We start from the raw sequence: 26,955 nt of genomic DNA, 5'->3' as shown, positions 1-26,955 counted from the left end.
TATACATCACAATGCAAAAACTAGAGAAGCACAGCATCTAATAACTATAGAAAATACAACTTTGTATTCTTACTAGAACCTTTTTCACTTCTGTCCAATATATAATATGCATTAGGGTCAGACAAATATTCCTATACATTCAAAGATAACTTGCTAGAAATAATTTCCAATTTCTTATATGTTGCATTAACAGATTGCAAACCAAGTATTGCACTGTATTTCAGCTCCTACTAAAAGTACTGTGGTTAGGAACCTGAAGCAGGAGATATTGAGAATTTCTGCCTCTCTAAGGATCTCTCTCAATAGCAATCTCTACGCTTTATAAGAAGGTATTTTTGCAGGCAGCATCAAAAGAATGAGGAGCTGCCATCACTTCAAAAGCATGGATTTTTCTCAACATTATTGATAATATAATGTTCTCCAGGACATCCTCTAATACATTAGTCCTTATTACCCAAAGCAGAAGTGAAAACTGCATGGTGAAATAAATGAGAAAACCCAAGATTTAGGGAAGTTGTATATCTGCTATGAAACTATTAATTACATTAATTGGGGTAAATATTATATATCAGCCACGGGGGACTATGGCTCCCCAAATATTGCTTTATTGCATATTCCCATACCTGATCTTCAATTGATTTATGGTCTGTTTCTTGCAGCCAGGAGCCAAGAAGGACGCTGTCATCATAGTGGCAAAGTGATCTTAGCAGGGAGGTCGTTGTATTAGCAGAATTGTCTGTCAGAGTAAATTCTGCCACCAGCTCCCGAAGAAGTGGATTAAAAGAACCTAGAGCAAAACAATAAAATACAGTTTTTTACATAGGCCATTAAACAATAAGCATCATATGATTCAGCCTAGTTTTAAAACAGGAAAACCAGAGCTAATAATATTCTGATCGTGTTAAATCCCATGGCAAAATACTGTATTACAGAAGCTTTGTATAATGAGCAATTTCCCCATAATATTTATATGATTACAAGGTCATTATTTAAACAGAGCTCCTGGATATTTGCATGAAATGTTATTTAATGGCAGGGCTATTGTGTATGAAAGTGAGCATATGTGAGCACAGAGTTTTGCTGAGCTTTCTGTCATTCAAAAAATACAGAAATAAAATGTTTACAAAGTTTCTGCTTCCTATTAAAGTGGTATTTTTTTAAGAATAGGAGAAATAGTGAAAAGAAGTGAATTTTACCTTCATATGTTTTTGGTGGTAACAAAGCCAAAATGTCATAAAGCCTTAATCGAACCATTGCTGCGCTTGCCTTCAGATGTGCTCCATGGGTTTTAATTACAGAAGGAATGCTATTATGTTAAAAAACAACCATGAAAGTTACTATTATATTAAAAAGCAATTTAATTTATTCTGTAGATACAGAATACCTTTTCCCCTAAAATTTTGGAAGATGCATGCCAAAAGGGAAACATGTTATTTTGCTCTTTGAAATTACAGAGGAAGGGAAAGTTGGAGAGAGAACACAGGGTATTAATGAATTTACTCTAAGTTCATCACTCATACACATCGGAACTCTCTTTCACATGAATTTATTACAATTTAGCCATACACCACAGCCATCCACATGTACATATCCATCTGGGGAGGGAAAATATAAAAAAGATTAACAGAGGAGGATAGAGGTTGTTTAGCAGTTGCAATAAGTACCCAGATCACAGATTGTGTTCCATTAGTGATTAGGCAGACAAACCAATTTTAAAAGAAAATTCATTTCAATTACTAAGAAACATACTTACTGAGACATCATTGTCATAGCACATTCAATAGGTGTCATCAATTTTCGAATAACATCTTCTGTTAGAAGTTCAGGACAGTGGGCAACAAAACTCCTCATAGCTAGCAACAAAGTTCAGGACAGTGTAAAAAATAGTAGAAATTCTAGCTTTAAAAAATCAGTATAATTTAAGTATCTATCAAATACATAACATAATTAACAGTTGAATTAATGTATGTTCAAAATAAAATTACTGAGGACAAGAAAGGACATATGGAGCCATAGTAGAGCAGTGGTTAGAATGCAATGTTGCAGGCTAACTCTGCATTCCACTGCGAGGAGTTCTATTCTGACCAGCTCAATGTTGACTCAAGCCTTCTATCCTTCCAAAGTGACTAAAATGAGGACCTAGATTGTTGGGGGTAATATGCTGATTCTGTAAACCACTTAGAGAGAGCAGTAAATAAATATAAAGCAGTATATAAGCGCTATTGCTATGCCATTCTCCCTCCCTCCCTCCCTCCCTCTCCCCCCCCCTCTCTCTCAGAAATAGGGGTCTCTGCTCAAACTACAGCTTTCCATTAAAAAAAGATAAACTGGTTATCTACAAACACACATACATAATATAGTGATCTAACAAATACAATGTTCAATTCAATTATATTTGCAACCTGTTAAAAAAAAATTAAGAACATCCTATCCTAAGAACTATTCCTATCCATACTCATATACTAACATATTCTAACTATGGATATGATGAAATACAATCTGGCTGCATGTTTTCCAAATATATTCTTAATATTTTTCATTTCAATGCTCATAGCATAGGTACCAGTTTTTCCTCCACTTTGTCACAAGGAACCAACATCTAAAGATTATTCAGAATAGACGTTTTATTCCTTTTGATTCTAGCCGATTACTTTATTCATAAAATATGGAATTAGGCTGGCTGAAATAGTATTGGACAAGATTACTGTATGTTTGAGATTCATACCACAGAGAGCTCCTGCACGTCCTTCCAGTGTTACTTGCCATGTAAAGGAATCTCCACGAGCTTTTTCAGCTTCTAATTCCTTTAGCGAACGAGGAAACACATTTCGCCATAGTAATAACATTTTAGGAAGATGGTAACGGACAACTGAAGGACCTACCAGGAACACAAATTATACTGGAGCTTAATAGGTCTTCATGAAATATAAAGCCAAAGAATTCTAAACAGGCGTCAATGCTATCCGTAGATGATATTTTCAAAAACTGGCTTTATATTTTATATGCCACTTGAAATTTTTTTAGTTAAAATAGAATTATACATTAAAATAAATAACTTGCAATGTAAGGTTAGGAATCTTATTGCAATTATAACTGATTGTAAGTTTAAGAAATATTTGTCCTTTATAAATATACTTACATATTAATAATATTAAAAGATTCAAATCAACTAAAGCTAACTTTCATATTCTGTTACTATTCAATGTACTAATTACAATGTAATATTCCTAACTATTGATCAGAGTACATTTCTACCTAGATTGTTTACTTTATAACAAAAGTATTCTGATAAGACAATTGCACTTTCAAATAATCTCCATTTTGGTAGCAAAAGCAGAACATGATAAGGTCTAGTATTAGGGAGATATCCACAAACTTGCTGCTAAATGCAAGTCAGATTTCTAAAAGTAAGAAATGTGTATATACACACCTAAAGTCATTAGAGCCCCCAGCAAAAGCCACCCAGCCTGGGTTCGCTGTAAGGACAGCCTGCTATTTTGTGCAGCAGTCCGCAAGAGATCCTCAGCAATGCTAACAACCATCTAAAATAAAGGAGGAAATTAACTTAGAAGTGAATTAGAAAGCATCTTAATAAAACTCATAACTTAACATTAACACAGGATAGAAAATAAAAACTTTATTTAATATTATGTTCATTGTTGTCTAAGTTGTTTTTCCTTTAAACAGTAAAATGAAGAAGTCAAACAAAAGAAGGGGTTGAAAGACTCAATAGGGAATAGTTGAGACTCAGGGTAGGCAAACAAAGAGTACTAAAGAAAACAAACCAAGATATGGAATGTGGCAATAAGAGAAACACCTTGAAAAGAAGAGCAAAAAAGGGGGAAGTGCTCCACCATAAAATGAAATTTGCTTTGATTGTTGTGACGATAAACATATTCACCCAGGAATAAGCACTATTATGTAATAGAAATGAGCATAGTATAAAACACTACAGCAATTTAGGAGGTCAGATTAAAAAGAAGCATTTTAGTATCTTATAAATAGGAACCAACAATCATAATTTCAAAACTGATGCTTCCTAGTTTAGGAGCATAACAGTGTTTACAAAAAGGCATTTCCTTTTTGGCATGGCTAATGTATCTCAGAGAGGTTCACAGAGAGGTACATGTTCCTTGGTATTTATAGTGTGAGCTTTTCAGACTTTAAACCTTGAATATTACTGGGAATCTTAACATTCAGCAATGCAGATCTTTGAATGCAGCTTTTTTTTTAAAATATACCATGAAATAGTTCATGTTATTTTGTGACAGCCTCCTTCTGTACCCCAGCATAAATAAAACATTGCCAGAAATGCAAGTATTAATAATCTCACCTTTCCTTTGGCATGAGGGATGCCTAAAGAACATTGATGAACGCCACCTAACAAAGCAGCCATTGCAAAACTGTATCCACTAACAGCTTCTGGGGAAGTCTTCAGGTTGTTAAGCCTTTCTGCACACCGGTCCAATAACGGAGTCAACTGGAAAGGCAAAGCGACAGCCACACAGCGCAAACACCATGCAGCAGCAAGTCGAGCAGCCATACTAGGATGGAGAAGAACCGAAGTAACCGTCTCAAGCAATCCTGAAAACAAACCAGAGAAGGAAATATTTTGAGGAAACCACCAAAACATTTATTTTTGGTAGATTTGGTCAAAGAAAGAAGTTGAAATGACGTAATTCTTTCAGATTGAGTAGCAAAAGATCCAAGGCCATCTATTTTTGATGTTTTAATTTTTTTAAGTCTTAAAAACATCAAGAAGCATTCCTAACACAAAGCACTCATTAGAAGCCAAATTCAGAGCCATTGGCTATAGTCTATTCTAAAAAATAGGTTTTATCTGCCTTGCTAATTCACTAGCATGTTAATTTTTCTTTTTCTGTAGGAAACAATTTTAACAAACCACACAGATTTCTAATCAATATATGCACTATGTATTATCTAGATTTCTATGGCTGCCCTTCACACCATAGCAACTCTGGACGTTGAATAATACTGAAAATAGAAAATACAATACTTTAAAAAAACAATTAAATGGCTGAGAGTAAAAAACACATCAAAAGCCACATGAAGTCTCTGTTATGCTTTATATTTTTTATCTTTATGCTTTATGGTTATGCTTCATCTTTTTGATTATGCTGATAAATAAAACTAATAGCATCAATAAAATCAATTGTAATATTTTGATTGCATATTACATTCTTAAATCTGTATATATTATATCACTTTCACATTATTAATTGCCCTTAAAAAGGTCAGAAACTGAACTTTAAGTAAACAAAACAATCAAAAATACTTTCTATCCATTTATTCAACTAAACTTCCAATCACTGGGATGAAAACTAAAGAAGCCATAAACACCTCATTTTTCACTGGTACTTAAGTTTATATTTTACAACAGTATTGCATTACACACATAATTAAACGGTAGAAATAAATAAATAGCTTTACTAATTATTCTTAGTGTGCCTAGCATGGCAATCTGAATGATTTACCTATAGAAGGTTCCTGTATAAGTGGTGATGCAGTGGCATTCAGGCTTTGAACTAAACTTCCTAGCTCTTGAAGAGCACAAACCATTACATGTTGACTTGCGGCAACTTCTGCTGCTCCTGATTTGTTTTCAATATTAGCATCATTCACAACTGTTTCTGTCAAAGTAAATTGGAAAATGGTGAATAATCCAGTATTCTGTTACACTTAAAACATACTGCTTTGGAGGAGTTTCCAAAAACGTATTTCAGAGTGCATAAGAAGCCCAGTAATTGGATGGTCTATCCTCCTTTCCTAACCCAAGTGCCAGAGATCTTCAAAACGTAAGTATGAGATGGATGAGGGTGAGGAAGGGGATGTGGAGCACAGTGGTGTAGGATGGGGAAGACATAGGCAGTGGAGTGCTACAACGTCCTTGCAATCAATTGTAAGGGCGAACAATCATGGGGATGCTGTAATGGCTTTAATGTTGACTTAAGTCATAAGTAGCTTTCAGAGGGTTCCCCTGTAATTGTTTATAAATCGAGGCCTACCTGTACTGCATTATATATTTCACACTCATTATTCTTCAGGCATACAAAAGATCTCATTTATATCATAACCACATAATTCAGTGTCCTACGGACGTACTGTAGCTGAATAAATTTGAAAACTAGCACCTCCTTATCCTAGAATTGAAAAGATTGGACAGCGATAATAAAAACAATACAGGCATACACTAATTTTTTCTCTCTTACCTACTGCCTTCATCTGTTTATCAATAGCCTGACAAATATCTTTAGCAGCCGCAATCTGTGCCTTCTCTCCCAATAGACTTCCTACTGTCGCTCTGAGGATAAAAGAGACACATCTCCGAGAGTAGACAGCTTCTACATGAGTTTGTGTTGCACGAGGATGAGAAACCAAATCCAGCACGTGTGACAGGAAAATTGCAAAATTGCGTTCTAGCCACTGACCTCCTAGGGTTGTGACAAAGACAACGTAGGCCTGAAAAATTCAAAATTATTAAATTGCTTGAGGTATCTGAGATTTGTACTCTGAATTTAAAATTCTATTTACACTTTTAACCTTCAATTCTCCAATGTCCCCTATCCCACCCCTTAAAACTATATGTTTTGTTTCTGAAGTGAAAATACCAGATTAGGCATCTATTATTACAATCACATAGGTTTATCAAGCTCAGTAACATCTCATCTATAATGAAAACTGGTTACAGTCTCTATAACTAGTTCTCGTCATAGTTATAGCTCTTTAATATCATAATAATGATAATATTGTGATGCTATATATGACAGTCTCATAATATATTGCCTCCACGTTGTTGGAAGCACTCAAAAGTGCTTCACCTTCTTGAAGAAGACTGTTAAGAGTTTGAGCACACTTTTCTCTTAGCAATTTAACAAGCATCTTCACTTATCTACCTAATTTAATCTATCCGTTGGATAACATATTATAATTAGGACCTGAAAGATGAGGTTATTCTTGCCTATGCCTGCAGCATTCCATATAGGATTTTTGTTCTTTAGCATAAACAAATAAGTAAATAAGTTTTATTCACTGACACTTGCTACTGCTGTTGAAAAGGCTCCACATTTCAAAAGAATTCTATCTTGACTTTCAAAAAACAGCCAAATGGCCATTGGGCATACCTGCTCACTTCTTTGAATCTCATTATATACTTATTTGTCTGAAACTGTAAGAATACAATTGAAAAATAATGAAAAGCAATCATCATATGCTCATTAGTATATACAGAACTAGTTTCTAACTAGTTCTATGAAAGTGGGGTTTTTTTGTTTTCCTGATTATGAAAATACTTTAAATCATTTTTAAAAAAAACATACCTGAGTAACCCCAACTCTCACTTCTCGATTAACAGATCCTCCTACTTTTAACATCTCTCCACCACTTTTTAAGAACCCAGATCCTCCTCGCAAAAAACCAGTGGCCATGAGTTCTAAAACCTCTTCTAATGTTGCTTTCTTCACATTCTGGCGCATCACTTAAAGAAATAAAGAGAAAATATTATTCAACTGAATATTTTCAATCCGTTCTCATTGTACTTTTGAGATTTTGGTAAGTACTGTGTCATGTTAAAGATACCAATGTCTTTACAGACATGAAATTAATACAAATTACACAAAATTAAAAACTATGAATATACATGATTTTTATCATTGTTTACAGTTAATAGTAAACACATTAAGCTTTTCCATGTGTCTATTACTGAAAAACAAAATAATAATGATATGAATAACTCAATGGATTATACCTGCTGCTTGCTTTGGTATCAGTGCTGTAGCCATAACTGTCCCCAGAAGTTTGGATACTGCAACTCGTACACCATAATTTGAGTTCTCCAGTGCTTTAAAACATAGAGTTGCTACATTTTCTAATTCTGTTGTCCACATAAACACAGCTTCATTTTGAAGTTCTAGTAGACTCTGCCAGGGGGAAAAATCCCAAAACTATTAATACTTTTTGAAAGTTTGTCCATTCATACTTCGAATTCAGCCATCCCAATGACTATCCTTTTTCCTTTTAAAAAACAAATTGTAGCTGCTGAAGAAGCTTCCTGAATGAGAAGTGAAATGTCTTCAAAGAAAAACAAGAAAGTCCAGTTGCCTTTTGAAAAAGCACTTTTGGAATATTTGATTTGTATCTCAACTTTAACACCTAATGTCAGAAATAAGACTGTGAATGTGAATATTGCTCTGCAGCAAGCTGCACACCTACAGAAAGTGATAAAAACTAAACTCCAAGCATATCACTGTATCTTTCCAGAAGAATCTATAACAGTGGTTATAGGAGAGAAAAAAAGCTGTATAAGTATAGGGGTAGTGCCTCTTTCTACAACAAGCTATACAACACAGAAAGCATACTTAGAACACTAGATAACCTAGAAGTGCTATGAATGATGCAGTAATGTTTCTACCATTTAAACAATTAAGCAAGCTTACCTTTGCTACTGCACAGCGCACAGCCATAGCTCTGTCTGTCAGGAGCGACCGGGCATTCTTATAAATATCACGATGACAAGAAGCTGCTGCACCACCCAAGCCACTTAAGACTTTTTGCAAACTCATTAATATTTCACTCCGTCCCTGTGACTGCAAATCACCAGAAGACATAAACATATTGTATTTTTACCAAAACCATGCTTCTCATTTATATGTTTAACAGTTATCTCATTTAAAGGTATATGTTCTAATGAAAAAATATCCTTCTTCTATTTGTAAAAACTGAACTCCTCATCATAATAGTAAATATCATCTTTTAATATAGTATGAAGATCATAATCCTTATTCCTAAATATGATGCTGAAAAACTCTGTTCCAAAATCACAATTTAGGGAACTCATATAAATCACACTTATTCTTTTTTAAACATATATTACAATCTTCTATTTTATTTTACAAATAGCTGCCACATTTTATGCATACTTAAAAAGTAAGATTATCATTCCTTCAGCCATTTCTTTTTTTAAAAATAAATAAGAAATTGCTTCTAATTTTCTTTTCAAAATCAAACTAGGAAAACCATAAGGGGTGATTGATAGAGGAGGTAATCAGTGCTGGGATTCAAATTTTTTTACTACCGGTTCTGTAGGAGTAGCTTGGTGGGCATGGCATGGCTTGGTGGGCGTGGCAGGGGAAGGTTATTGCAAAATCCCCATTTCCTCTCGATCAGCTGGGACTTGGGGGGCAGAGAATAGATGGGGGAAGAGCCAATCAGAATGGTATTTACCGGTTCTCCAAACTAATCAAAATTTCTGCTACCGGTTCTCCAGAAATTGTGAGAACCTGCTGAATACCACCTCTGGAAGTAATCCCTATTCACTTCACAAGTTTAAGATCTGATGGAAATACAACTTCTCCAACATATATGAGAACCATTCCTTTCCTGTAGTAGTAGAGTATAAATTATTTGGTATAGTATATTGTATGGATAACAGATGAATCTAGCCAAACGGTGCTTCAGCTCAACTGCAGGTTTAGTTGGTTGCCTTTTAATAAAGTGAATTAGCTTTACCTGAAAATGCATTAGTTGAATATGCAAATACAAAAAAGCACTAAGATTCAATGCAACATTTATTTCAAGCAATAACTATGTTAATTATAAGTCACATCTCTCTTTTTACCTCACTACAACCCTGATAAGTACAAAGATTTTAGTGACATCTTAACATCAGGCTAATTTATTGTGCCATAAGCTTTCATGAACCATAACCCATTGAAGCCCACAAAAATCTATGACATAAGAATTTTGTTTTTATCTAGATGGTCCAAAACTTTTTTTGTTGTAGATCAGGATTATCAGACTCTTAATTAATTAAATGAATACAGTGCAAAAATACAAATATTCTGTGAACGTTTCTTTTACTTACTTCAGCACTTTTCAAAGATTTTAAGAGATTGTTAACTGTTTCAGGAAAGGAACTGCCCAGCATTCTTCCCATTTTCTCATAAAATGCTCCAACACATGCCACTGCAGTACTACAAAAATCAAGATAATTTTGATCAGATAATTTCTAATTACTAATAGATTCTGTCAAAAAACCCTATGGTGAGACCGTGGAAGAGAGGCCAATGGGAAATCCCAAGCCTTCAGAATAAACTTTGAAATAATAATAAAAATAATTTGAAGATGATGATAACAAACCATTTCTCCACTGTTGCTTAAAATGTGTCCATTTAATCACAGGAGTCAAACTCAGCTCAAAAACTATCTGTCTTTTAAAAAGGAGCATCAAGCGATATACTTTCCAGCAAAGATGCAAACTTTAAAATTCAAATAATCTGAATTATAATCTGGATTGTACAGATGAACAGATTAGTAGTGAGGTAACAAGGAAACAGATATAAAGTTTCCTAACTTTGATCTTGTGGTTTCAAACAACTTTTCCTTCAAATAAAATGCTTCTACCAACAATTTGGCATATTTAAAGTATTTTATATGGATGTTCAAAATAATCAAATGAAATAGTCTCATCTGACTTTACATATTGGATATATTCCCTAATATATTTCTGAGATTGTGGATTTTTTCTGGTAGTGACATTTACTTACAGTTTGGTTGATAAATAGGCAGAAGTGTCATCTTTACTCCTGATGATATCATTACACTTATCAAGTGTTTGGAAGACAGTAAAAGTATCCCCAATGCTGTACAGAGCAGCAAGATTTTTAGCAAGTAATTTCCTTGTTGGTGGACCAGGAGAACTGCTAATAAGACCTGTTAGCTGTTCAACAAGCTTTTTTTGTTTTTCTTTTACATCTGTCTGTTAATGAAACAAATGCAAATCTTGTTCAGTATTTATATGAAATTAATGAAGTTCATTATAAGCTTGTTATGTCATATCAAAATTTATTTCAGACGTTTTCTGGAAGTTTATTTCTAATGTCTGAATATGAACATAAAATCGATGACCATGTATTTAGACTAGAGGATTCATTAACTAAAGCTAAAAATACTTGCTTCATTTTCAAGTTTATTTCCATAAATGCCTTTGGCGTTTTTCAAAACACTGATGCCATTCAGTTAGAAAGGAAATTGTAATGCATAATTTAAGAAGCCTTTCAATGCAAATTAATGGTTTAATTTAAACTGAAACTTGAATTATCAGGTTATGTTAAGAACTTCATATCAATCACAGCTTTCTTTCAAAGGAAAGATCATAGACCAATAACAGCTATAGCACTTAGATTTAATATACTGCTTCACAGTGCTTTATAAACCACTCTAAGTGGTTTACAGAGTCAGCAATAATCTGACCCCCAATAATCTGGGTCCTCATTTTACCAATCTCAGAAGCATGGAAGGCTGAGTCAACTTTAATGTTCTGACCCAGCCTTAGCAGAAGCAAGAAACAGGCTCCTTGTCACAAAAAAACCCCCCCTTTATTTACCTCTTGTGAATTAATGGCATTCACCCACCAAAAAGTCCAGGTAAGAGTCCTGCAAGTAGTTAAATGCAGGAACAGACCTTATCAGTTCCCTGTGATAATTGCAAGAATGTAAGCTCCTAGCCGAAAGGCTGGAAATTAAGTTCTGGCAAGCAGAACTTAAAACACAATTTTGTATGCACAAAATACAATGAGCAAAAGCTTCAGAAATACAAACTGCTGTCTCCTATGACAACCACTTCCCTTTCCTTCTATTTATTCCCCAGCGAGGGAAGAGCCATTCAGCCTCGATTTGCTTCCCGAGTCGACTTCTTCTCCTCCATTGTTCTCCTCTCCTAACTGCTCTGCGCATACATGCATCTGGAACAGCTGTTCTTCTTCCTCACTCGTCTCAGCCTCCAAAGACAGCTGCCTCTCCAATGGCTGGGAAATGTCAGATGGCCCTGGCTCTATCTGTGCATCTGACACAGAGCATCCATCAGAGCCTTCTCCAGACTCCAGAACTGGCCCAAGTTCCTCCCCAACGTTATCGTCCAATATGTCTGTCTGTCTGTCTGTCTATCCATCTATCTCTATCCTTAGATATAGATATAGATGGTATAATAATCACATAACATAATCTCAGAACAGAAAATGGAGTTTCTGTGTAAGTATGCATTATCAAAATCATAAAGAACAAAACAGCCCAATAATTTTATAGGATAGACTGAAATATTTAGGCAATTCAAAATATTTCAGGCATGTCACTTTGGTCATATTACAGAAGAGTCATTAATACAGAAATAAGGGCTGAAAAAATATATTCTCAAAGATCAAGTCAAATCCTGAGATAGGTAGCGAATAAATTTAATAATAAAAATTAAAATTATACCTTGTTAGCAGCTACAAGCACCTTCTCAAGAAACCGTAGCCACTCAAAGATAAAAACTGGCCGCTTTGCTTCAGTGATTTGAGCCAAAGCCTCTTCATTTAATAACAAACTATGAGCAAGTTCCATAGCTGGTGAAATTCTTTTTGTACAGTAACTACCCTTGTTTCCTGTTATATAAATAAATAGAAAAACAAAAAACAGTAGATTTAAAATATCCCACCTAAAACAGTCTTAAAATGCATTTGAACTGGTTTAACTATTATTTTTATAGAACATCTTTTATTAATTCAGTCACCTACATATCTGCTACAAGGAACAGATTTTTAAAAATCTCCATCAAAGAGTGTGGATAAACAATGATAATGTGACTGATATGTGTGCATGCACTCATGTATGCTGGTGTACACATATATGGTAACCAAATTATTGTATACATTATTGAATAAATAATTTGGTTACCATATAAATATCATTAAATCAGTTAAAATTTTAGAAATATTTATTTCATTAAATTTTGGTACTGTTCGACTCCAAAATGATTTTGAGGATGTTTGTATGATTTACAACCAAGTGACAACTTAGTTAAGGTTTTTGTGGGTTAGATGTTGTGTGAATTCATTCCATTTAGCTCATTCACAATTCCTTGTATTGTGCAATCCTTGCCCCAAAAGGGATAATTCAATGACTGCATCAAATATGCACTATGATTGCAACTAATTGTTTGAGGCAGAAGAGCATGGACAGAAGTGTAAAATCTACTGTATTTTTCGGACTATAAGATGCACTGGAGTATAAGAAGCACCTAGATTACGAAGAGGAAAATATGGCCTCCTGACCCCCCCCCCCCCACATCCCATTTTTGCTCTCCCCAGCCCCCAGGAGTACTCTTCAGGCTCCCAAAACCTTCACGTGTCCTGTTTTTACCAAAACAGATTCATTTTTGGTGAAAACAGGCCATTGGGGGGGGGGCCTCCAGGAAGCCAAAAACAGAGCCATATTTGGTCTTTAAGATGCACCAACATTTTCACCCAATTTTTTTTTGGGGGGGGGGCATTATATAATCCGAAAAATACAGTAATTTGAAATGTTTTCACTTAGGCCTATCTATGAATTTTAGAAATCTATAGAATTTTATTTAATTACAAAAATGCATATTGCTTAAAGATTCAGATCCTACAAATGAGTATATTCTTTAAAAATAATATACTCTCAAATATTACAATTTCAAGTGTAAACTAACAAGAAAAAAATCAATGTTAAATAAAAACAGAAAAAACAATTTTCTAACAAGGAAGTGTATTTTAAAGAAAGAACTCCTTTATTTATTTGATATAGAATATTTCTTTTAAGTTTTAATAGGCAAATGAGAATAGAGGTACTCATGGTTGAATCATAAAATATGCTTTGATTGCCAGGGTTCAGCTCCTTAATATATTATTCAGGAAAAGAATACCTTTCCTTTGAATCTATAGGGTCTGTTCAGACAACTTTTTATTTAAAACTTTGCACTGAAAACTGTAAATTCAGATATAATTATTTTATTTCATTATATTTATACTGCCCAGTCTCACCTTAGAGAGGAGATGGATGGCATAAAAATTTAATAAGTATACATACAGCCATCCATCTCACAAAATGTGACTCTGGGAAGCATACAACTGAAGTCCAGATAATTTGCTTCATCCAGAGTCCTCTGAAACTGTTGCACAGTCAGCTTGTCAATACCAATGATAAAAGCCGGGATTTTCTCTGGCTTTTTATTGGCAGTAGAGGCACCTCACAAACCCAGGTTTGATGTTACATAATGTATGAAACAGTTCCCATATTGGAGTCCCTTTACCCACATAGTGGCTCAGCTGATGTGACATATTGAAACACCAAGCAGCCAGATGCCATTCTATCTAACCACAAAATAGTTTATGGTTCAGTGCATCATGCACCTCCCAGAAAAAAATGCAGCCATGATGTATATAGATGGGTAAGCATATTATGCAAACATGGCTTATTATAAAAGGGATCCCACCCTGGGCGCAATTATGTAATACAGGTATTCCTTGATTTACGACCACAATTGAGCCCAAAATGTATGTTGCTAAGTGAGAAATTGGTTAAATGAATTTTATCCCATAAAAATTATTTTTATGACTTTTCTTGCCACATTTGTTAAATGAGTCGCTGCAATTTTCAAATTAGTAATACCGCTGTTAAGTCAATCTGGGTTCCCCACTGACTTTGTTTGTCAGAAGGTCACAAAAGGTAATCACATGACCCTGGGGACACTGCAACTTGTGGTTAATATGAACCAGCTGTTAAGCATCCGAAAGTAAATCAGGTGACCATGGGGATGCTGCAATGGTTGTAAGTGTGAAAAATGGTCATAAGTCACATTTTTCAGTGCCATTGTAACTTCGAGTGGTCCCTAAACCAACGGTTGTAAGTCGATATATTATATCCTTTGCATCCTAGGGTCACCTGCTCGTACTGGCAAAACCTGAAGGGCAGTAAAGAGACACACAGGAAAACTGCACCTCTTTTCTGCCATTTAGTGGTCTCCGGAGCTTTGCAACCCAGATCGGAGACTATCCCGTGACGACGGTCCAAAGTGTAATTACTGGAAAGGGACCTTTAAGGAGCCGCTGTCAGTTGGACAGAGCAGGTCCCGGGCCATTGTCACACCTGCCTACCATCCATCCATCCATCCATCCACCCATCCATCCAGAGAAAAGCCAGCCACAGGGACGACGGATGCCACCCCAGCGGGCGATGCCACAATGGGGAGTCCGAGGTGGCGCTACTCCCACCCGGAGAAGCTGCCATCATCTTGCGCTCCCGCTTCCTTCTTGCGGTCTTTTCAGCCCTCCCACTCCTTTCCCCACCGAGCTCTTCCCCACCGAGTGCAAGCCCCGCGTCTCCCTGCCCAACCTTTCCCTACTGATCGTCCCACCTGAGGCAGCGGCGGCCACCGACTCAGCGGAGCCCCGAAGGTCGCCGAAGCTTACGCCCCGATCCGGCCCTTCCCCACGACCAGCTGAAGCAGCGCCGGCTCCTGCGCATGCGCTCTCGAGACCCAGGAAGTGAGGCCACTACCAAGGCGCATGCGCAACGGCGCAGCGACTTAGGAATTGGGGAATGAAGGATTTCGGCGCGCTGCGTTTTTGTTATCGGTAAGGAATAGCACCTAGAGGAGAAAATGTTGAGTATTCCTGCCGGGGGTTGGGTAATGGTTAGATCAGTCCTAGATCACATCAGTCATACCATAGCAATCTAGATAGGTAAGTTGAATTAAGTAATCTCACCCAGTCAGCTTCCACGAATGAGTATGACCTGAATTTGGAGTTTACAGAGCAAAAGACCAACAACCTATCATTGCCCTGCTTTGGCTTTCTCTAATGAGCTAATGATGATGCTCTGGCTATATAAGAAATCAGGGTTTTGGGGAACAATCATACACAGAAATTAAATTTGGGGTTCACCTTACATCATAAGTATGGAATTTTCCTCTAGAAAGAAAAGTTGTGTTTGATGCTTAATTATAAACTATTTATAGGTAGCACGGTTGGAGGTGGAAGATTGATATGAATCATGGATGACACAGAAGATGATTATATGTCTGATTCCTTCATTAATATTAAGTAAGTGGATGTTTTTGTAAGTATATCCTGCTTGCCTGTGCTAGTAAGGATGCTGAAGCTTAAATGGCTCTATGAAATTTCAAATATCCAATACCCAAATAAAAGTGGATACAATTTTGCAAGTATAGATTTTGCTTTAAAATTCTGTCCACATAGAACAGCTTTGAGGAATGTAATTTACAGAGTTAAATTAGCACTAAAATACAGGTGAGCAAGTAATTTTCTATGGCATATTTATATTTTATTGTTTTCCAAAAGAAAATGGAAGAAGGAAAAATCAGTAAAGCTATTAATCACTATTAATATAATTCATTATTCAGCATGTATGTAAACTAAATAATCCTTAAAGTATGTTAATGTATTATACAGTATGAACAAGTACAAATATTAGAGATTTCCAAAATAAAATAGACTACATAATTGTAAATCCAGGGAAGCTCTTATATCACTGTATGAACTCTGTACTCCATTTTGAAGTCTCCAACCATTAGCTGAATACTTCAGCTTTCCCCCCCCTTTAAATGGGATATAGATGTCCAATGAAGAATGGCTAAGGTACTAAAAGGGTATTCTTCATTAATAGCCTAATAAAGAGAAGGCTTAGAAGGTGACATGATAGCCATCTTCCAATATTTGAAGAGGAACTGATCAATTTTAAAATGAATGGTCCAGAATGGAATAAGGATTCCTGCCGTGGGCAGGGGATTGAACTAAGGTCTTTTCCACCCCTATGTAATCCTAACCCTAACCCTTCCCCCCCGCAAAAAAATTTTTTTTTAAAAAAAATAACTATAAACATATTAAAAGCAGGATAATGATTTTTCGACAGTATCTTGTATTTAGGTAACTTTTTAAAATTTGTTTTGTTCAGCCAGGACATCAGGCCAGGAATGCCGATTTTGAGACGTGTAAAGGAAACTTTTAAAAAAGAGGAAAAAGCAAAAGAAGCTAACCAGAAAAGTAGGCAAAAGAGCATCAAAGAACAAGAAAAAGAGCAACGTGAAATGGTTTTAAATGTTGCTTTGGGGAATGAAAATAAAGGCTTTGCTATGCTCCAGAAGATGGGGTACAAAAGTGGCCAGCCTCTTGGCAAAAGTGGTGAGTTTTTCCATTTTCCATTCCAGTTTTACTGCCCATAAATAGTTGTGCTGGTACAAAATCCTCTGCTGGCACAATAATGGAAAAGGGAGCCAGAGACATTTAGCAATTTATTTGTTACATTTATATTCTGCATTTCTTTAACACAACACATTTCTTCTTTCTCTTCACTCCCAATTTTACTTTGTCAACAGCTCAATGAAACTAATTAGACTACTCCAGAAGTTGCTTAGTTAACTTTTTGTCTCAGTTGGGATTTGAGCCTTGAGTTTTTGCCAACTCTAAGGCAACCTTCAGATCTCTGCCATTGTCTTTTGAACCATTGGAGAGAAAAATAGAATTCACAAAGTGACTGACTTGGGAATATTACAAAAGAATGGAATGTCTGTCTGAGTTCCTTAAGACCAGAGAACCAGTATGGTCTTGCAGGCTAACCTGCTTCAATTGATTAGATTGTTGAGCTTGTAGAAGACAAAACAGGGTATAAATCTAAGAAATTAAAAAATATATACATATAGGAGGGAGTACAGTAAATACTATTATTATTAATATTTTAAACTTGTATACCAGCTAGTTCTCAATGACTATGCAGTTCAGAGCAATCATACAAAGATATTACAATAAAATCAAAAAGGTAAAAAGATAAATGATAGCAAGCACAATGAAGCTTGTTATTTTGTTATTTTACTAATAGCAAATGCATTTTTTCCTTCCGCAGGAAAGGGGATTGTTGAGCCCATTCCTCTGAATATTACCACAGGTTTGTGAAATGTCTGACCTTTTTTCCTTCATTTAAACATGGTGTTGCTCAATCCTTCAAACAACTGCTTGTATTTGGCATAGGAAGAAGTGGGCTTGGCCATGAAGAATTACAAAAACGAAAAGCTGAAGAAAAGCTGGAAAACTACAGGAAAAAAATGCATGTGAAAAAACAAGTGGAAAAGCAGACAACTGACCTCTTCAAGTAGTGTTCTCCATTTATGTTATTCCTCTCACAGTTTCTCTTAACTGTTAATACCATAATTAAGCAAGAGTTGTATTTAACCTGGGCAGCATATATTTTGTGTGTTGAAGGTTTCTGGTGTAAATCCTGGCACTATGAGATAAAGCTGGAAAAAATCTCTTGCTGGAATTTTACAGAATTAATGCTGATTGCTGTATACCTAATTCACCACTCAGCAGCTCCACCTAATGTGATAAGTGTGGAAAGAAGCTATTCCTGGAGGATCTCAGATTCTTTCCTGTCTTAAAACACAATATTAGGGATGAAGCTACTCTGTTTTAGCTCATACATTGAGTTTATTAATATCCCGAAAAGGAAAAAATGTTTTGATAAAAATACAGTCTTCTATTAAATTTACTGGTTGTGGTTTTGTCATTGTCTTATTAAGAATGAGATTGAAGACCAAGCAGGAGCAACTGCAAGTAAAACGGGACCTCGAGAAAAGTCAGAAAGCCTGCCAACAATTAGATACCCAGAAAGTAAGTTTAACTAAAATCTTTATTTATGATTTTGGCCTGTAGAGGCTTAGGAAATCAGAGTTTATGCTCTGCCTTGATCTACCTATTTTAGCCTTCCAAATAGACAGTGGAGTTCAACAAACTCAGGAAACATTTTACAACAACCTTATATCAGTGGAGATTCATTTGGTACATCCATCAGTTGTTTTTTTTATTTAAAAAAAGTCTTAGTTTTATATAAATGATTGGCCTGGAATCATAGGTCAACAAGCAGGAAGCTGTTCACAGAATTGCTACCAACAAGACCAACTTTTTGAAAGATTTTTTTTTTTAGTACTGCAATGTCATATGTTTAAAATATCAAAACTATGATCTGTGCTATAGTGCCTTGGGCTGCATTTTTATTTCTTTTCTTTATTACTATTAATTGAGCATATATACAACCCTTTCTATAAAAATAATGAAGCAGTTTGTAGAATGAGAATCCAATTAGAAATAATACTGTACAACAGCATGCCATTCCAATATCTAGATGAAAAGCAAACATTAGGGAGTTCCATAGGAAAGACATCGTAACCCAAATACTCAAGCTCAAATTAACCACCATGCTGAAGGTATGGCTCTGCAAGCAAGATGTGTAGTCCTGGCTACTGCATATATGAAATAATTTTCCAGAAAATATTTGGGTGTCAAGTAATCTCTTTGAAGTATAAGTAGTAACTGGCAGCTTGTATAGATTGAAGAAACTGAATGCAACGTGACTCCAGCCTTATACATTACTTATGGAGAAATGACAACTTGCAGCAACTGAAGGTTGTAGAACAGCCTTCATTGGAATTGCAGGTAGTCCTCAACTTGCCATCTTAATTGGGATTGGAACTTTTGTAGGTAAGCGAGGTGGTCTTTAAATGAGATACACCTGATTTTATGACTTTTTTTTGCCATGGCCATTAAGTGAATCACATAGTCCTTAAGCAAATCCAATTTCCCCCATTGACTTGGCTTGTCAGAAGCCAGCTGGAAAGGTTGCAAATGGCATTTCAATGAGCTGAGGACACTGCAACTGTTGTAAATACCTGCAGATTTCCCAGAAATTGAATTTTGATCAAATGACCACGGAGATGCTGCAACAGTTATAAATATAAGTCATTTTCTTCAGTGCCAAACTTTGAATAATTACTAAATAAATGACTGTATAGTAATCTAAAATTGAAATTGAGATATGAAGATGTAAGGTTAGGTTTGCCCCAGATCTCTGAATTACTTTATCCAGCAGTTTCATATATATGTGAAAAAGCATTGTGGATGGAATTCTACATCCCCTACAGTTTAAACACTGCAGGGCTAAGTAGACCTGCCACAGTAATACTATGAAACCAGAACTCACTCATCACCAAAAAAAATCCATTTTAAAAGGATAATCTGATTGATAATATAAAATAAGTCACAAGGTCTAAGAAATCAAGAGCTTTATTAATATGCAGTGTCTCCTAAAATTAGTTTTGTGTTTAATATATTTTTGCCACTTGGGCAAAGGTTACAACAGCTAAAAAATCTAATAGTGTAGAGTATGAGTTATTGCCATGTTTTTATTCAAGGGCCTTGAAGTCCCCAAAGAGGTTTGGTACTGGTTAAATTTAAAGACTGAAGAAGACAAAGATGAAGAAGAAGAGGAGGAGGAGGAGGAGGAGGAGGAAGATGGACTCAATGTAAGTACATGTTCAGATATTGTTTTAGCAATTGTTTTGGGTGGACTGGCTGGTAATTTTTTATATTATGATGCTCCATAGTGATCCCAAACTAGGTGAAACATAAATTTAAATATTTACTGCCGGTAAATATAAATATTGAACAAAATGAATGCATTTTCATCACTCTTGATCGATTTTGGTTTAGCTTGAGTGCATCCATGTATGCACAATATACATTGATTGATCTATGATGTGCCATGAAGCACGTTTCTGCTCTTAGAGACCATATAGATATATTTTCTATAATGGTCTGACCCTGGAATCAACCTGAAGTTCTCCAGCTGGACAAACATTGGGGATGTGAGTTCTGAAGAGTCTCACATGAACCCTGTCTGACAAACTGTCTCTGAGATCCGTTTTTGGATCAGAATCCCCCTGTGGGGGAGTATGAAGAAGGGGCAGTGTCTCATCAGACCCAGAGGAAGTGCAAGAGGCCCCTTGTAGGTCAGAGATTTGTCCTCTGAATCAGAGCTGATGTGTCAGCAGGCCAAAGCAGCTGAACAGGAGCGTGTAGAGACAAGATGAAAGCCTGTTAAGATCTATTAACCCACAGTTATAAATCAGAATTTGGAAAAGGCAAAGAACCTTGATAGCATAAATAATATTGATGGACAGATCGGGATTTTTGTGAAAAGGAAGAAGGGGAAAAATGGAGGGTTCAATCACTGGCCCCAAAGAGAGCCATTTGCTTAAAATAATTTGGACAGACAGGAGAAAGAAGAGAAGTGACAAACCCACTTAAACACAAACTCTGAATTTGGTTTTGGACTTGAAACAATTGTGTTTTTAAAGGATTCTAGGAGCGTGAAACTAACATATCTTAAGCAACTCCAATTAATGAGAGCTGGAATGCAACAAGGGAGAAAGATCAAGAAAAAAGCACCATCTCCTTATTGACAACTGATAACCTAATCTTGCCTGTGTGGGAAATTTTAATTAAACAACTGCCATAAATCAGAACTTGGAAAAGCAGAAAGGAAGAGAAACATACTCAAATTTGGCTGTATATGCAAGTTTGTTCCAATTAATATATTTTGAGCAATTATAACCAATGAGAAGCGGAAAGTATCAAGGAAAAAATAATAGCAAAATCAAGAACTGGGGAAATATGAAGTCTTTTGTTTCTTTTTTGTCTGCAAAAGATCAAGATGGCTCCAGCTTCTCTTCCGTTTTCACAGTAGTTGAATTAACTAAATTTAAGGTGGACCAGAATCTCGAAATAAGATTGGTATAATTAACTGCAATTTTGGAACTGGACATTAAGAAAGAACAAAAGACCAAGATGGCTCCCGTCGCTCTTCCCCACAGCAGCTGAAGTAGATAAATTTAGGGTGGACCAGAACTCTGAAATAAGAATTGTATAACTAACTGTAACTTTGGGACTGGACATTATGGAAAGGTAGGAATTTGAAGAACTACATGAAATTATAAAAAATATGAATAAATCATTAAAATCAAGCCTAAATATAATTCTGAATTCAGAGAAGCAGGTATTTAAAGAAGAAGAGAAGGAAGTAGGGGGGAGAGACAATGAAGGGGAAGAAACGGTGGGAAATAAAAAGCAGACAAAAAACTTCATAGGGCTTGGCAGTGGTATAGGGAAAATTGTAAAGATCTGTCCCAACAAAAGGGAATAAAAAGCAGACAAAAGATGTTTTGGAGGTTGACAGTGGCATAAGGAAAATTGAAATAGTCACGCCCCAACAAAAGGAAATAAAAAAAATCTTTTTGACAGAGGCTTGGGGAAAATTGAAGAAGGTACACATGTCAAAGCAAAGAAAAGGGAGAAGGCAGGAATAGAGAGTGGGACAAAAGACTTACTAGGAAAAAATCAGACGAGAAATTGTTATATGAGAAAATATAAAGCTAAGATAAGGCAATAAAATGGAGTTGCTAACTGACTGAATATGATAATGGACAGATGATTAAATAAAGGTTAAAACATATGGAATATGGACAAATATTTTCCACATTCCTGAAACTGATATATGGAGATTGTAAAGCAGAGGTTTGTGATTCACTTTTATACATTATAATTAAACTGAGTTGCTAATTGATTGAATATGACAAAAGAAGGACAATTAAGCATAGGTTAAAATATATGAAACATGGACATATATAGAACTTTTAAGATGATGAACAAAGTGAGATGTGTACTGCTTGTTATTCTATATAGTAGATTAAGGGAATTGTAATGAACATTGAACAGTAAGGATTGCCATTTATAGACAATTAAGGGTAATCTAAACCAAGATATGGAAAAATAGAGAGGGAACAGAAATATACTTACAATGGGAAACTATTGAAATTTAAAGACAGAATTGCAAAGTTGGGGGGGGGGCGGTGTAAGAATGTATAATTATATAAATATAATCATGAGAATAGCTGGGAATTGTAACCAGGTCTACATCTCGGCCAAAATTAGGCGGCGGGGGGGAGTGTGTTAAAGTATAATGACTGTAAATTATACTTTTTTGTTCTCTCTTTCAAAAAAGAGGAGGAAGCTATATGTTAAAATTAATTATGTATACTGAAAAGGAATTATAAATACCATCAACATAAAATGTAGCTCGCTCAGAAGCTGAAATACATCAAGTAAATGAGATGAAGAGTGTGAAGTAGAGGAGAGAGAGAAGGGAAGAAGAGACGGATAGGAGAGAGGGTGGGGGGCAAGAGGAGAGAAAGGAGGAGTGGAAAGGGGAGAGAGGAAAAGGAAAGAGGAAGGAGAAGTAGAGAAGATAAGGACGACAGAAGGAAGAAAGGAGGTAGGGTATTCACATTTTTGAACTTTGGTGTTGGGGAAGACTCCTGAGAATACCATGAACAGCCAAGAAAAGAAACATTGATCATGGAACAATCAGCCTGGAGTTCTCATTCAAGGCATAAAGAACCAAGCTCAAATGATTCTATTTCAGAGATATATGAAAGCCTAGTTCTCTGGAAAAGGCTCTAATGCTGGGAAAGTGGAAAGAAAGAAGAGGAAGGCGAACAACAAGGTGGATGGATTTAGTTACAGTGGCAATGGGAGCACATTGAGAGACTTGAAAGACCAGGTTTGGGATAGGTCATCATGGGGGAAAATCTATGTGGTTACTAGAAGTCAAAAATTACTTGATAGCATATAATAAATTATATATGATGTATGTTTTGATTAACTGCCATCAAAGCTACTGACTTTTAGTGACCTCACTGATCAATTCTTTCATGCATGCTTTTATGTGCCAATAAATAAGATGCATAAAAGCCACCTCAGTTTTTTTTCTAGTAGTAAGAAGAAATAATGAGGAGGAAGTAATAAAAAACATTAAAAGTCCTAAAACAGTCATTTAATAGGAGCAGCAAAAAAAGTAGAAGCTAAACATTCTAATTTATTTACTGTAACCTTTCATTGCCAAATCAATTACACATGTCTTTCTCAGATTGTTGGATCTATTCAATGGCATTCAAAGGTATATTTATTGGTGCTTTTTCAGGAATCAGAAAAGTTAATCAGTTTAACAACTTATTTAAGAGAGGAATATCTCTATTGCATCTGGTGCGGAACTGCCTACCAAGGTAAACCTAAACTGTTTTTTAAAAAATTCAATAATAAATAACTGGAATTTGCTTCTTTGTTCATAATCTATTATGATTGCGTTGCTTTTTTATTACTTATTTTCTAGAGTTTTCCTTGAAAATTTTGATGTTTCAGGATGTTTTACTATAGTCATGGATCTTTTATGTTTAAAAAGCTTTTAATGGTCTGGTATGGCTGTGTTTGTGATGATGTAAGTCAGGAAAATGAAAATGGAGAGGAAATCCAATTGTACCCTTGAAGTGCAGATATATTGACCAAAGGGCTGATGAGCTGATCTTGCTGCTAGCAAAGAGCATTGTGGGGTTACAGCTAACATGCTGCTGGTGTAACTCAAAATTGTAGAGTGACAAAGAGATAAAAGAAAACAAGGGGAGAAACAACTACAAGGACTCCTGTAGAAGGAAGTGGCTTGAAAGAAAAATTGGAGAGTAAAGCTGCAAACACTGCACAGATCAGTGGTTGGTTCCCAGGTGAGGAAGAACAAAAGTCAACTATTGGTTTCCCTGGAGGAAGAGAAGTAAAGTCCCACAGAAGATGATATGTTATCCAAGTACAAAACAGGAAAGAAAGAGATTGGATAAAAGTTGGGATCTTACTCTAAATAAGTTTGCTGTAAATTGTAAAGCAGGATAAAAGCTTTCACTCACCATCTCAATTTTTCTATGTTGATTGCCTCCCTTGAAAACCTAAATATTCCAATTCTAAGAGCCCAGTAGCACCGTGACAATCTCCTAAGAGTTTTGTTCTGAGGTCAGAATAAACCTAGGTGTCCTGTTTTGACCTTGGAATAAAACTTGACAACTTAAAAAGGGAAACAAGTTTGGAACTGCCCATTTAGAGTGTTCAGTGCTTGAAATAAAATTCAGAATACAGTCAACCCAGAACATTTTAGATGTGCTAGTTGCTTTGAGTTTGAAACAAAATACATTTCCCAGTTCTAATCTAGTACTGAAATCATGTGTGCTTGTAAATTCTGCAAATTTGTGTTTTTTATTTTATTTTGCAGATCAAGAAGATCTATCTTCAAATTGCCCTGGGAGCACATATACAGATCATGAATAAATCTATAAAAATTCAAAACAATAGCAACATTCTGTAATGAATATTCTGTCAATGAAGAGCAGAGCTGTGAACTTTGTTGTTCTATATTTTTCATTGAGCAAATTACTTGTTTGTCAATGTTCTATGTTTGGGTATAAAATGGGCTTTCTGTTCTATTTAAAAATTCTTTGGAGTGGGAACTAATTTGTTATTTTTCCAAGTTATTATTATTTTTAAATCCTGTTTACTTCTGAAAAACAAAATTAAAATCTATCATAATAGACTAGATGCTGCAAATTGGATAAATGCATGATTTGATTTTAGCAAAGTAAAAATTTAAAGAAACCCTAAAACAATAATAAATTTAGCTGTTTGAAGGTCGTTCTGTTTAAGTTCACAAGAAAACTTGGAACATAGAATTTGATAAGGGGATCATGGAAAATAATCCATTCTTCAACACACACAAAACCTCATTGTGCTTTTCTTCTCCTCTTTATTAAGTTTCTTAGCTTTTTTAGCCAAAGTTATTAGGCAAAATTGAAGTAATGCATAGACATGCAGCTGTGATTTGGTGTATGCATCACCATTGCTGAGTTAATCATTGGTTTGAGTTTATTTCGAACTTCTGGCAATCTGAATAACTTTTCTACAAACTCTTCCTTAGAGTTAACCAAAAGTCGGAACAATGTAGGTGACTGACAGCATGATGCTATCTTCAGACTTAGCCCTGGGGTTTCCTCTGTACCAATCAACATGTCCCGTGTTGTGTTTTAGCCATATATCTTATTTTTTTAAATTTTCCAGAGATTCTTCAAGAGTCTTATCACAAGTTGCATAGAACAAAATGATCTTTAGAAGCCAGCAAAATTCAAGTACTCAAGCTTTACCTACTTCCTATCATTTAATATGGCTACAAATTTACATTGGAATTCTTCCCAGTTACTAGCTTCCCAACCAAGAGATTTTTGTAAAAGGAGATGGAAAATCTGAGATTCAGGAGACTACCAGAAATAATTGTACAGCTTCATTTGTTAAATATTTATTGAAGTCTAGTTCATCCTTTCTCCATTTTTTTTTTACTTTGGAAAACCCTTGAAATAATTTCCAGGTCTTAGGGAACTCCTGCATACAAATTCCCATGGTTTAGTATAAAACCATCCTTTATTATATCTGCAGGTCATAAATTCATTGGCAGGTTCATAAGATATACATATAATACCTACTAATAATTGTCAATGTTTTTGAGCCGGGAATAATTTTTGTGAATCTACCAATTTTGACCAACATATTAGCCTTTCCTTTTGGTTTGATTCCTTCTTATAGAATATCGTCTCTAATGTAAGTCAGTAGATGCAGGTAGAAAAAAATTCAAATTTTCCTGTTCTTAAAAATAAAACTGATAGCTTATCTTTCTTAAAATTAATATTTCATTTGCTTTCATACATTTTAAAAACTCAAAGCAAACATAGTTTCTATTAAAAAAACCAAGCTTGAAACAAAATTTTCAAAAAACTTTTTATTTTTTTCAAAGATCCTCTAACCCACCTCTTGTAGAATCGGGGGTTGAGTTCAGAAATGCTGCTCTAATTTTTTCTTTTTCCAAAGAATTTGTGCACGCTAGATAAATTACACAATTTATACTGGACAGAAAACAATACTGAAGAAGTGAATTCAGGAGATACATTGTTAATTTTTAACATTTCTTTATATTGTAGAAGTGAGAAGACAAAAGCAATATATGCTCTAGATGACATGAAAGGACAGACAGTTATATATCTGGATTAATGTCTCCTTTTTAAAAATGTTCTTCGTTTTATCATTATAGATATTTTTTCAACCTTTGACTGTATCCTAATTGTTGTGTTATATATTGGTTTGTTAATTGACTAATACATTAAATAGTTTAGAACATGGGTACCAATCTTTTGGCTTGCCTGGGACTATACTGAGTGAAGAGAAATTGTCTTGGGCTGTATATAAAAATATACCGTAATCAATGTATACAAATAGCAAATGTTCCTTTTTAATATGTGTGTGTGTGTGTATGTATGTATGTATGTATGTATGTGTGTGTATGTATGTATGTATGTATGTATATGTACGCACGCGCACACACACACACACAC

At 35.3% G+C, this 26,955-nt stretch overlaps 2 protein-coding genes across 3 annotated transcripts in view; one reads left to right on the top strand and one right to left on the bottom strand.

Moving 5' to 3' along the window:
- The window catches only part of HEATR5B (HEAT repeat containing 5B), a 48,353-nt gene extending 33,036 nt beyond the window's left edge, over positions 1–15,317 (bottom strand). For both annotated transcript variants that reach the window (XM_087717972.1, XM_087717973.1), the window contains exons 1-15: positions 15,214–15,317; positions 12,270–12,436; positions 10,563–10,774; positions 9,881–9,989; positions 8,454–8,603; positions 7,766–7,937; positions 7,338–7,495; positions 6,231–6,480; positions 5,496–5,651; positions 4,334–4,584; positions 3,431–3,542; positions 2,726–2,878; positions 1,754–1,853; positions 1,197–1,306; positions 624–787 (exon numbers count right to left, since the gene is read on the bottom strand). In XM_087717972.1, the coding sequence (XP_087574098.1) occupies positions 624–787; positions 1,197–1,306; positions 1,754–1,853; positions 2,726–2,878; positions 3,431–3,542; positions 4,334–4,584; positions 5,496–5,651; positions 6,231–6,480; positions 7,338–7,495; positions 7,766–7,937; positions 8,454–8,603; positions 9,881–9,989; positions 10,563–10,774; positions 12,270–12,395 (2,223 nt within the window). In that variant the 5' untranslated portion in view covers positions 12,396–12,436; positions 15,214–15,317. The remainder of the gene's footprint in view (positions 1–623; positions 788–1,196; positions 1,307–1,753; positions 1,854–2,725; positions 2,879–3,430; positions 3,543–4,333; positions 4,585–5,495; positions 5,652–6,230; positions 6,481–7,337; positions 7,496–7,765; positions 7,938–8,453; positions 8,604–9,880; positions 9,990–10,562; positions 10,775–12,269; positions 12,437–15,213) is intronic.
- A 10-nt stretch (positions 15,318–15,327) lies between these two features.
- GPATCH11 (G-patch domain containing 11) lies at positions 15,328–26,746 on the top strand. The gene is made up of 9 exons (XM_014068159.2): positions 15,328–15,433; positions 15,817–15,901; positions 16,773–16,999; positions 17,718–17,759; positions 17,843–17,963; positions 18,391–18,481; positions 20,059–20,169; positions 23,685–23,766; positions 24,795–26,746. The coding sequence occupies exons 2-9, from the start codon at positions 15,852–15,854 to the stop codon at positions 24,848–24,850; spliced, it is 780 nt and encodes a 259-aa protein (XP_013923634.2). The 5' UTR covers positions 15,328–15,433; positions 15,817–15,851; the 3' UTR covers positions 24,851–26,746.
- The last annotated feature ends 209 nt before the right edge of the window (positions 26,747–26,955 follow it).

This window comes from Thamnophis sirtalis, unplaced genomic scaffold (assembly GCF_051295495.1).
Source record: "Thamnophis sirtalis isolate CommonGarterSnake01/CBP01778 unplaced genomic scaffold, rThaSir2_p1.2 scaffold_6, whole genome shotgun sequence".
Taxonomy (NCBI): domain Eukaryota; kingdom Metazoa; phylum Chordata; class Lepidosauria; order Squamata; family Natricidae; genus Thamnophis; species Thamnophis sirtalis.
Note: the sequence above shows the minus strand (reverse complement) of the source record. Positions and strands in the feature narration are given on the sequence as shown.